This window comes from Vulpes lagopus, chromosome 2 (assembly GCF_018345385.1).
Source record: "Vulpes lagopus strain Blue_001 chromosome 2, ASM1834538v1, whole genome shotgun sequence".
Classification (NCBI taxonomy): domain Eukaryota; kingdom Metazoa; phylum Chordata; class Mammalia; order Carnivora; family Canidae; genus Vulpes; species Vulpes lagopus.
The window spans coordinates 43,336,402-43,349,020 of NC_054825.1; the positions used below are offsets into that span (position 1 = coordinate 43,336,402).

The window sequence follows — 12,619 nt, forward strand, 5'->3', positions numbered from 1 at the left end:
TAAAGGTTTTATTATTTTTTTTTTTTAATTTTTATTTATTTATGATAGTCATACAGAGAGAGAGAGAGAGGCAGAGACACAGGCGGAGGGAGAAGCAGGCTCCAAGCACCAGGAGCCTGATGTGGGATTCGATCCCGGGTCTCCAGGATCTTGCCCTGGGCCAAAGGCAGGCGCCAAACCGCTGCGCCACCCAGGGATCCCAGGTTAAGGGTTTTGAATCCTACAAGACTTGTCTCCCCCAACCCCCGCACACATGCCAGTGGCCAGTTCAGGTCACCTGTGCTTCTTAACAACAGGCTGGATTGAAGATTCCAATAACTCTCTTCGTGGGTGCAGTGCATTTACTAGAGTGGCTCACACAACTCAGGGAAACATTTTACTTACTACGTTGCCAGTTTATTATAAAAGGATATTATGCGGCTAGTTGGAAGGGTAGCATGGGGAAAGGTATGGTGAAGGGGGGCTTAGAGCTTCCATACCCTCTGAGAGGGCCACCCTTTCAGCACCTCCATCTGGAAGCTCCAAGCCCTATCCTTTTGGTTGGTTAGTTGGTTGTTTTCTGAAAAGATTTTATTTATTTATTTATTTATTTGAGAGACAGCTGGAGCCTGGCATGGCGGACAGAGGGAGAGGGAGAAGCAGGCTCCCCGCTGAGCCGCGAGCTTGCCCTGGGGCTCTATCCCAGAACCCTGGGATCATGACCTGAGCCAAAGACCTTTAACCGACTGAGCCACCCAGGCGCCCCCCTTTTGTGTTTTTATGGAGGCATCATTACATCAGCACAATTGATTAAAGCAACAGCCCTTTGAGATTCACCTCAATCCCTCCCCTTTCCTTTCCCTGGAGGTGGGGGAGGGGAAGTACCAACCCTCTACAGTCCCTGGTTGGTTCCCCTGGCAACCACCCCCTTCCGTTGGTGACCTGTGGGCCTTCTAGTTGTCTCATTAACATCACAAAAGACACTTGAAACTCTTCACTTAGGAAATTCCAAGAATTTTAAAGGAACTCGGTGCCAGCAACCAGGTTGAAGACCAAATATTTATTTTTTATTGTAATATCACAAGAAGCATAGCAGATACCAAAGATGCCAGTGTTCAGAGAGGCAGTTATTTTGGTCCTGCATGTGTCCTATACTCTTTGCCCTAGGCTTTCAGCCTGCCTCCTCCATCTTATAAGTGTGTTTGTTCAATGGTTGGTTTACAGCTTCGAAACTCAGAGGAACGGACTGGTGTTTATCTATGACATGTGTGGTTCTAATTATACCAACTTTGAGCTGGATCTTGGCAAGAAAGTCCTAAACCTGCTGAAGGTAAGGCTGTGAGAGGACCCTTCAATTCTCTTTCACTTTTTAGGATACTTTATTCTTTGGGAGGCTTAGGAATGATGTAAACTGCAGACATGTTGAGTGTAAAGGTCACCTGTAAATGATGACTAAGATTGCTTCCTCCCAATACAAAATAGTCTTAAAAGTGAAGTGGGAGGAATTTAAAAACGAAGTGCACAGCAACATTCTGAGTCAAAAAGGTGGGTTGTCCCTTTCCTGGAGTTTTGTAGAATAAGAATTAATGAAGCCCTAGGTATGTCCAGTGTCTGAGAAATGTCACCTAGCCAATGACTTTCAGACTATTTTGTCTCATTCTAGTCAGAAATAGGTTTTACATGTTGACTTCGTACACAAGAGTATATGTACATTAACCTATACACATATGTATGGAGTTCTGTATATAGAGAAGTTCTTACTCTCTTATCCCACACTCATAAATCCAGAGGTATTTTGTAATATTTTGAACTTTAAAAGATAATATGGTATATATGCCACTTTATAATCAAACACATTAATATTTTTGCAATAAATAAATAAATAAAATCTTTAAAAAATTTCTTTTTCTTCTCATATACTTTACTCAATATTTTAAAGACATATATTTATTTTAGAGAACACATGCAAGAGCAAGTGCACATGAATGGGGAGAGGGACATTATTAAGTATGTGTTAGCATTTTTTATAGTTTCCAATTTATTCAGTTTTATGGTGTCTTTTATCATACTGCTGTTTTCTTTATTTTTCTTTCTTTCTTTCTTTCTTTCTTTCTTTCTTTCTTTCTTTCTTTCTTTCTTTCTTTCTAAGATTTTATTTATTTATTCATGAGAGACACAGAATGAGAGAGAGAGAGAGAGGCAGAGACACAGGCAGAGGGAGTAGGAGGCTCCATGCAGGGAGCCCGATGTGGGACTCCATCCTGGGACCCCAGGGTCAGGCCCTGGGCCAAAGGCAGACACTGAACCACTGAGTCACCCAGGGATCTCTTTTTTTAAATTTTATTTATTTAAAAAATATTTTATTTATTTATTCATGAGAGACACAGAAAGAGAGAGAGGCAGAGACACAGGCAAAGGGAGAAGCAGGCCCCATGCAGGGAGCCCGACGTGGGACTCGATCCCTGGTCTCCAGGATCAGGCCCTGGGCTGAAGGCGGCACTAAACCACTGAGCCACCTGGGCTGCCCTATTAGAGTCTTAAATAAAGTTTAATATCTCGTGGGACAAGCTTCCTCTCACACTCTTTTATTTCTAAAAGTTGTTTTGACTATATTTTTTGCATTTTTATTTTTACATGTACTTTTGTGTGCCTTCTTTAAATTTGTTTTTTCTTTCTTTAAATTTTTTTAAAATATTTTATTTATTTGAGAGAGAGAGAGAGAGAGAGAGAGGAAGCAAGAGAAAGCACTAAGTGGAGGAGTGGCACAGGGAGAGGGAGAAGCAGACTCTCCATTGATCAGGGAACCTGCTGCAGGGCTCAATTCTAGGACCCTGGGATCATGACTTGAGCCAAAGGCAGATGTTTAACTGACTGAGCCTCCCGGCACCCCTTACTTTATTTTTAAGTAATCTTTACACCCAACATGGAGCTTGAACTCACAACTCTAAAATCATGAGTTGCATGCTCAGGGGTGTGTGACTGGCTTAGTTGGTGGGGAGGGTGTGTAATTCTGTATCTTGGGGTTGTGAGTTTGAGTCCCATGTTGAGTGTAGAGATTACTTAAAAAAAAAAAAAAGAAAAAGAAAAATGTGTATGCTCTACTGACTGAGCCATCCAGATACCTCCTAGTTCCTTTGTTTATTATAAAAGCAATTAAAAAGCAATTCAAGGAGAAGTCTGATTCCCCTTTCTCAGACACTCTGGTGCCATTGCACAGAGGATAACCACTTTCCAAATTTTAAATCTGATGAGAAAAAAAATTTTTTTAAATATCATCTTTGGTTTTTTTGAAGATTTTTATTTACTTGAGAGAGAGAGACATAGCTAGAGAGAGAGCACGAGCAGCGGGGAGAGGGAGAAGCAGCCTCCCCAATGTGCAGAGATCCCAACGTGGGACTCTATCCCAGGACCCTGGGATCGTGACCTGGGCTGAAAGCAGATGTTTAACTGGACTGAGCCATCCCGGAGCCCCCATCGGCATCTGTTGATTAGATGAACTTTAGAGTCATTCAGTCAATTTCAGGGAAATAAAACACTCTGGATTTTATTTGGATGTAATGAATTAATAAATTAATTTAGGGAGAATTGACATCTTTATAATGTTATTATCTCCCATCCAAGAATGCTATACTTTTTGGGTCGCCTGGGTGGCACAGTCCGTTAAGCTTCAGACTCTTGGTTTCTCAGGGTCCTGAGATCACAACCTGAGTTGATAAATTTTTTCATAATTTATATTTTATACTTAAAAGCTGTTATAATAAAAAATTTTTTCATTATAGAAAATTTTGGAGAACTCAGATTAATATATATTAAGAAGAAATACTGTCTTTGGGGCACGTAGGTGGCCTCAGTAGGTTGAGTATCTGCCTTCAGCTCAGGTCATGATCCCAAGGACCTGGGATTAAGCCCCACATTGGGCTCCTTGCTCAGTGGGAGTCTGCTTCTTCCTCTCCCTCTGCTGCTCCTCCTGTTTGTGCTCTCACAAATAAATAAAATCTTAAAAAAAAAAAAAAAGAAATACTGCCTTTGATATTATGCAGAATTAAACACTGTTGACATTTTGGTGTATGGCACTTTCTTCTAGATGTTTTTCAATATGATTTGAATTATATTCATACAATTTCAATATACAGTAAGCTCCAGCAAGTTTATTTTATGAATATTTGTATTTGCTGAATAATAGTCTATCCTGTATTTACTATAATTTATTAAACCATTTCTATATTGTTGAATACTTTTCCCATTTTTTACAATAAATAGTTTTTTCAACAAACACTTTTATATTCATATCTTTATTGGCACATAAAATAGTTTATTTGAAGTAGATTTCTAGAAGTAGGATGATCGGATCAAAGGATATGAACATTTTACTGGCACCTCGTTGGCTCAGTCAGTGGAGCATGCAACATTCAATCTCTGGGTCCTGAGTTCAAGCCCCATGTTGTGTATAGAGATTACTTTTTTTAAAAAAAGGATATAAACATTTTAAATGAGGTTCCAAAAAATGGAAGTAATGCGAAGTATTATAGAAAATAAAATAAGGGACACCTGGGTGGCTCAGCAGTTGAATGTCTGCCTTTGGCTCAGAGCATGATCCTGGAGTCCCAGGATCGAGTCCCGCATTGGGCTCCCTGCATGGAGCCTGCTTCTCCCTCTGCCTGTGTCTCTGCCTCTCCCTCTCTGTTTCTCATGAATAAATAAATAAAATCTTAAAAAAAATTTAAGATTATAGTTTTGATCCTGTGTAGCTAAGATTATATTATGAGCATTTTCCAAAGTTTCAAAAAAAATCTGAAATCTTCATTTTTTAATCTTCACTTTAAAGGTTATAAAATAATCTTTAATTTTTAATTTTTAAATTTTCTTATTTTTTTAAAAGATTTTAAAGGCAGGCACTAAACCACCGAACTACCCAGGGATCCCCTAAAATAATCTTTTTATAATACCATTTTTGTTAACCCCTACCCATTTTCAGACATATATATTCTTTCCAATTTTTTTTTTAAGATTTTATTTATTTATTCATGAGAGACACAGAGAGAGGCAGAGACACAGGCAGAGAGAGAAGCAGGCTCCATGCAGGGAGCCCCATGCAGGACTCGATCTTGGGACCACAGGATCAGGCCCTGGGCCAAAGGTAGTTGTCCAACTGCTGAGCCACCCAGGCGTCCCAATAAGCAGAACTTAAAGATGCACACGTAGACGCTGACAAAAGTCAGTGTAATTTTTGATCCATAAAGCTTATGTTCACAAGAACATGACATTGTAACTTTTAAAAGTAAATCACCTTTTAGTTTTTTATTAAGTTTTTAATTTTAATTCCAGTATAGTTAACATATAATGTCATATTAGTTTCAGGTGTATAATTTAAAAATTAAAAAAAATAGGGGATCCCTGGGTGGCGCAGCGGTTTGGCGCCTGCCTTTGACCCAGGGCGCGATCCTGGAGACCCGGGATTGAATCCCACGTCAGGCTCCCGGTGCATGGAGCCTGCTTCTCCCTCTGCCTATGTCTCTGCCTCTCTCTCTGTGTGACTATCATAAATAAATAAAAATTTTAAAAAAATAAATAAAATAAAAATTTAAAAAAATAATAAAAAAAATAAAAAATTTTAACCACTTCTGTAGTTGCTGAAATGACACCTGAATTAGGCTTTAGACTCCCCCTGCTGGGTAAGGATGGGGAAAAGAGCAGAAAACCTGCACTGAGTTTGAATAGTCACAGGTTCCAGTGCCTTAATTGATATCTTTAAATTTTCATGTGTGTTCTCCACAGGGAGCATTTCCTGCCCGTTTGAAAAAAGTACTGATTGTGGGAGCACCAATATGGTTCCGAGTGCCCTATTCCATCATCAGCCTCCTCCTAAAGGACAAAGTCCGGGAGCGGGTAAGGCAAGCTTTATTTTATTTGTAGGTGGAGGTGGTTATTTGGAGGAGGTGCTAAACTTCCCATTTCTACTGTTGAAACCTAACAATTAATTTTTTACCTTCAATAAAATCCTTCTGGCCTGTCTCCTTAAAGTGCTCTCTGCTTCTGTTAGTGTATCCACTTACATTCTCTGCTGTGTTCTTTATTCAGGTCAATACAGGCTGCCTCTCCCACTCTACTACAAGTTCTTTGAAGTTAGGAGCTAGATATAATTTGTCTGGCAGTTTCCTTCCATGGCACCTCGCATAAAGATAGCACTGAAGGCATATGTCCTGTGGATAACTTACAGTAGCTACTCCTTCCAAAATCTAGCCTAGTGAACTGATGGTTAAATTTGTTCAATTGGAAATACTAATCCATCTCATTGACCACCAGGGTGGTAGAGGAGAATCTCTCACTGTATCTCTTTCTAAAACTTCCTTTCCTGGCATTTTCTCTTAAAATAGCTTGTTGCTTCCTGAGTTCAAAAATGTTGTCTAAAATTATCTTCATTCTGTTACTATCCCTTGAGTGGGAATTAAAAATGGAGTGAGGTGGGCAGCCCAGGTGGCTCAGCGGTTTAGCTCCACCTTCAGCCCAGGATGTGATCCTGGAGACCTGGAATCGAGTTCTGCATCGGGCTCCCTGCGTGGAGCCTGCTTCTCCCTCTGCCTGTGTCTCTGCCTCTCTCTCTCTCTCTCTGTCTGTCTGTCTCTCATGAATAAATAAATAAATAATCTTTAAAGAAAAATAAATAAAAATAAAAATGGAGTGAGGCTTTCCTTACCCTTGAGGAGGTTATGGTCCTGATAGAGAACACAGAAGTAGACGTGTACAGAGACGTGTACTATGGCCCTGCAGGAGCACAGAGGAGGATATTGTATCCAGCAGTCAGGGACAGGCTTCACAGAAGAGGTGAGCTTTATAAGCTGGTCTGTGAAGAAGCCGAGGAGAAAAAGAGAGCATTCCAAGAAGAGGCAACAGCAAGAGAGACCAGCATTCCCATTTTACACAGATTTCATGGAAAACCAACTAGGCCAATTTGGTCCAGTAAGGCTGCGTCTAAGCAAAGAGCAGAATTAGGATTTCTTTTCTGGCCGTTTTCCTGGGCTATCTGTATCTGGGTGACTGGTCTTGTGTTACTTCCTTAGAAAGCTATCTTTGAGAACATCTCTGCTGAGCTGTGAGTAAAGAACCGAGCTTAGAGTTGGTTACCTTAGTATGGGGTTGACCAAGAAGAATTACTACCTGTGTATTCTTAGTAGTCAAAAAGCCAAATACCTGCATGAGATGTCACTGGGAAGCCTTGTTAATACCATAAAGGCTTTGTTCACTGTACCTTCCTTTCAAGGATTATAAAAGGGCCCTTGGGGCACCTAGGTCACTCAGTCAGTAGAGCACATGACTCTTGATCTTGAGGTTGTGTATTTGAGCACCACATTGGGTATAGACATTACTTAACAACAAAATCTTAAGAAGGGTGGGAGGCAAATTCTAGGAGTGAAACCCTTGGGGAAATTATAGGACTTCAATACTGGGTGGATGCAATGCAGTCTCCTTCTTTTATAAGTATACCAAGTATTTCAAACAAATCTCATCCCATTCTTCAAACTGAATATAAACACATTTGTTCTTTATCTTCATTGTCTATATATTTTTTTCCTGTCCATACTCACATGGTTCTTTCTGGCCTTCCAGATTCAGATATTAAAGACATCTGAGGTCACCCAGCACCTGCCCAGGGAGTGCCTTCCAGAAAACCTGGGTGGATACGTCAAAATTGACCTTGCCACTTGGAATTTCCAGTTCCTACCCCAGATGAACGGCCACCCAGATCCCTTCGATGAGATCATCATGTTCTCCCTCCCTCCTGCCTTAGACTGGGACTCAGTACATGTTCCAGGTCCCCACGCAATGACCATCCAAGAGTTGATGGACTATGTTAGCACCAGGCAAAAGCGTGGGATATATGAGGAGTATGAAGACATCCGCCGTGAGAACCCTGTTGGCACTTTCCACTGTTCTATGTAAGTAGGAAAGGTTTGGGCCGACAGTGGGTTACCAACATGCTTCTGGTGTGTGCTGTCAACAGCTCCTTCCAGATCTCATTTCCATAACAGAGGATCTTCCTTATGTCAAGGAGCATCACTTTCACATAGATGATGGTTCTCTCATCCAGAAAGAGGTACTTCCTGCTTTGGTATATTCTGAATTTCTGAAGGCCTTTAGTACCAACAGAAGAACGATGTAATAATGGATGCATTTTTTTAATATTTTCATGAAATGCAAGGGATTTTAGGAAAAAAAATAAAAATGTATGTTCAGTGTGATCATCTGTCCTTTCATGTAGGCAGTTTCTCCCTAGAGCATTTATAATATACCATTACTTTCTGAGGGGAGGGGTGCTAGTGTGTTTAAAATAATCCACAGTAGGAGAAAAGAGTTAACTCTTAGGAGTTTGGTCTTGTGCGATTTTCCTTCTATCCAAATCCTACTATAGAATTACCTGGCTAGTTTATAACTGGTTCATAATTACTTGGTAACTATTGTTGGCCATAGGGTGTAGATCATTTCTCTTACTGTTGCTCTTATTTTACCCTGTTTTCACTGGCTGCAGCAGAAATTTCTGTCTCTCTGTTGAAAATTAGAGAAACCTGCCCAGGCTCAAGTTCCAGTACAACCAAACATCCCTTCTGCGATTTGTGCAAGTTATTTCTCTTGCCTGCACTCTAGTTTTTCTATTGTAATAGGTGATGTTAGACTCTGATATCCACCTGCTTCTGTAGCTTAAATGTTTTAGGAATCCATGATTCTGTGAATACCTCCTTTTACTCATAATTCCTGTCCAGCTTAGTCAGTCGCTGGGGAGAAGCTGCAGGGAGAGAGACTTAGCAAAAGGAAAGAGGGAAAAGAATGAGTTAGGAAAGAGAGAAGAGAGAAGAAACATTTGAGAAGAAAGGCAATAGGCAGAGCAAGAATGCAAAGGAAAGTAAGAGGAAAAAACAAAAGAAAGCAGAGTGTATATCAAAGTGGAGGGAGTATCATTCCCCCCCCCCAGCTCGTTCGTTCGTTCTTTCTTTCTTTCTTTCTTTCTTTCTTTCTTTCTTTCTTTCTTTCTTTCTTCTTTCTTTTTTTTTTTTTAGATTTTATTTATGTATTCATGATAGACACAGAGGGAGAGAGAACTCGGAACTCGATCCCAGGTCTCCAGCATTACGCCCTGGGCCGAAGGTGGGCACTAAACCGCTGAGCCACCCAGGGATCCCCCAGCTGTTTCTTTCTTAGCTCACAGCCCCCATATGCACCCAGTCTTTCTCCCAAAGAGTTTTCTCCCCTATACTTTTGAATCAGGGAAGTATTATGGAGCAGAATATTACTGGGCTGCTCCAAGAGGATGCATACTTGTCTTGGGGATTCCTAACTTTGTTCTGGTTACTCCTGCTGTGAGGCCCTTGAGATGGCATTTCTACCATCTTCCTCCTCCCACCCCCCATTAAAAAAGCAGGTTTTGATTGTCCTCTTGGCATCACCGAAACCAGCCCTCATGTTATAATCAGAGAACACTTTCTGGTCCTATGGAAGGACTTCTTAATCCTGACTGTATTGGATGAATGAGCCCTCTGCTTCAGGAGCTGGAACCCAGAATCCTCATCAGCTCCAGGTCTCTGTCCTATACTGGGTTCCAGTAAAACTACTTACACAGAACAAACTATGTCCCCCTTGGAGTTCTAGATTATGGAGTAGATATCACTATTCCTTGTTGTCCAGAATGTCCATGGACCAAGAGACTTTCTCTTTTTTCTTCTCCCTTACACCGTTTTTTCAAAAAGTGGTTTTTAAAATTTATCTTTTTGGGATCCCTGGGTGGCGCAGTGGTTTGGCGCTTGCCTTTGGCCCAGGGCGCGATCCTGGAGACCCGGGATCGAATCCCACATCAGGCTCCCGGTGCATGGAGCCTGCTTCTCCCTCTGCCTGTGTCTCTGCCTCTCTCTCTCTCTCTCTCTCTCTCTGTGACTATCATAAATAAATAAAAATTAAAAAAAAATTTAAAAGTGAAAAAAAATAAAATTTATCTTTTTATTATAATTTAAGATTCACAGGAACTTATAAAAAGTAATACAGAGAGATCACATACCCTTTCCAAAGTTTTCCCATGGTGACATCTTTTAAAAGTGTAATATAGTATCACAACCAGGATATTGATATTAATATTACCCACCAGTCTTATTCAGATTTCCCCAGTTTTAGGGCGAGTGTGTGTGTATTTAGTTCTATGCAATTTTTAGCCTGCATTTTACTTTGTGTATCAGTCACCACAGTCTTTATAGAAGTACATCATCACATACCTCAGTTTCAGCCCTCCTCATCCCTAACTCTTGCAAGCACTAAACTGGTCTCCATTTACTATATTTTTTTCATTTTAAGAATGTTATAGGGGATCCCTGGGTGGCTCAGTGGTTTGGTGCCTGCCTTTGGCCCGGGGTGTGATCCTGGAGACCCAGGATCAAGTCCCACATCAGGCTCCCAGCATGGAGCTTGCTTCTCCCTCTGCCTGTGTCTCTGCGTCTCTCTCTCTGTCTCTGTCTCTCTCTTTCTCTCTGTGTATGTGTCTTTCATAAATAAATAAATAAATAAAATCTTAAAAAAAAAAAGAATGTTATAAAAATGGAATCATATGTAACCTTTTAGGTTTGGCTTTTTTCCTCCCTCAGTATAATTCCTTGGAGATTCACCCAAGTTGTTACATGTATCAGTAGCTCATTCCTTTTTGTTACTAAGTAGTATTCCATGGTATGAATGGTTTGTTTAACTGCTCACCTGTTAAAGGACATCTAGGTTATTTAGAGAGTTTTTGGCGCTTGCAAGTAAAGCTGCTATGAATGTTTGTGTCTAGGTTTTGTGTGAACGTAAGTTTGCATTGCTCTGGGACAAATGCCCAAGATGGTTAGGTCATATGGTAATTAGAAGTTTAGTTTGAGGGCAGCTCTGGTGGCTCAGCGGTTTAGCGCCGCCTTCAGCCCAGGGTGGGATCCTGGGGGCCCAGGATTGAGTCCCAGCCCAGGGTGGGATCCTGGGGGCCCAGGATTGAGTCCCACGTCGGGCTCCCTGCATGGAGCCTGCTTCTCTCTCTGCCTGTGTCTCTGCCTCTCTCTCTCTGTCTCTCATGAATAAATAAATAAAATCTTTAAAAAAAAAGAAGAAGAAGAAGAAGTTTGGTTTGATGAGAAACTGCCCAGCTGTTTTCCAGAGTGGCTGTACCATTCAAGGTACACCCAGCAGTGTATGAATGACCCGGTTTCTTGGCATCCTCAGCAGCATTTGCTGTTGTCACCACCATTTTTTATTTTAACTGTCCTGTTAGGTGTGTAATGAAGTCCCATTGTGGGTATAATTTACATTTCCCTAATAGTTAATGATATCGAACATCTTTTCATGTGCTTATTTACCATCTGTATATCCTCTTGTAAAATGTCATGCCTTTTGCCCATTTTCTAGTTGCACTTTTTTTTTAACTGTTAATATTTGAGTCTTTTAATATATCCTACATATGGGTTCTTGGTTGGATACACGATTTGCAGATATTTTCTTCTAGTCTATAGCTGGTCTTTTCATCTTCTTAGCATGGCTCATGATGAAGCATGAGGTTTTATTCTGATGAAGTCCTTTAATCACGTTTCCCTTGTATGGATCACACTCTTGACGTCAAGTTTAAGAACATCTAACCCTAGATTCCAGAGATTTTCCTCTTTTTTTCCTAAACGTTTTGTAGTGCTATGTTTCACATTTATTTGAGTCTGTGATCCATTTAAGTTAATTTTTGTATAAGGTTTAGGGTTTAGGTTGATGTTGATTTTGTGTGTGTGGTTTGTGTGTGTGTGTGTGTGTGTGTGTGTGTGTGCACGCCCTTGCACGTGCCTGTGGATATCCAATTGCTCTAGCACTGTTTGCAAGAAATTCCTTCTTCCATTGAATTGTTCAATGACTTTGTAAAATATCAGCTGCGCTTATTTGTGTGGGAAGAGGGAATTGTTTTTCATTCTCTCTTTCCTTATGTCAGTTCTCTCTTTCTGGACTATTTCTGTCAGTCTGGTTGGATCTCATAGATCTGAGATTGACAGACTTTCTCTTGAAGGGCAAACATTTAACATTAAAAATGTTCAGTGAAAAAAAATGTTCAGTGATACATACAGTATGGCTAGACTAGGCAATGACAGCCCCACGTCTCCAACACTGACAGTAGCTGACACCTTTGCACGACCAGACTTTGTATGTACACATACATGTTGCTTCCACCTTTTCTTGTCTTTGTTTTAGTTTGCCTGCTTCATTTTCTTCAGGTCTCCAGGAAACCTAGAGAAGAACCGCTATGGGGATGTACCCTGCCTGGACCAAACTAGAGTGAAGTTGACAAAACGAAGTGGCCACACTCAGGTACATGGATAAATGCTGTCTTTTCAGGAGCACTGAGGGAAATTTTCCAAAGTGAAGCTTACTAATACCATAGTAGAAAGAGCATGGACTCTAAGCCAGAGAGATCAGATTGGAGTTTTAACTTTGCTATTTATGAGTTAGTCTTTTACCATAAGCAAGTCCCTATAAACCCATCTCACAGTACTAAGTGAAAATTAAATGGAAAAATTTATGTAAGTGCTAATAGTGCAAGGTCTGGTATATTATAAGTGCTTGATAAATGTCAATTATTTCTCCTTTTACTCCTTAGTTGTAAAATTAT

At 40.5% G+C, this 12,619-nt stretch overlaps 1 protein-coding gene across 3 annotated transcripts in view; it reads left to right on the plus strand.

Moving 5' to 3' along the window:
• The window catches only part of PTPN9 (protein tyrosine phosphatase non-receptor type 9), a 75,317-nt gene that overhangs the window by 47,808 nt on the left and 14,890 nt on the right, over positions 1 to 12,619 (plus strand). For all 3 annotated transcript variants that reach the window (XM_041744066.1, XM_041744064.1, XM_041744065.1), the window contains exons 5-8: positions 1,204 to 1,309; positions 5,755 to 5,865; positions 7,585 to 7,913; positions 12,225 to 12,318. In XM_041744066.1, coding sequence (XP_041600000.1) covers positions 1,204 to 1,309; positions 5,755 to 5,865; positions 7,585 to 7,913; positions 12,225 to 12,318 — 640 coding nt within the window. The remainder of the gene's footprint in view (positions 1 to 1,203; positions 1,310 to 5,754; positions 5,866 to 7,584; positions 7,914 to 12,224; positions 12,319 to 12,619) is intronic.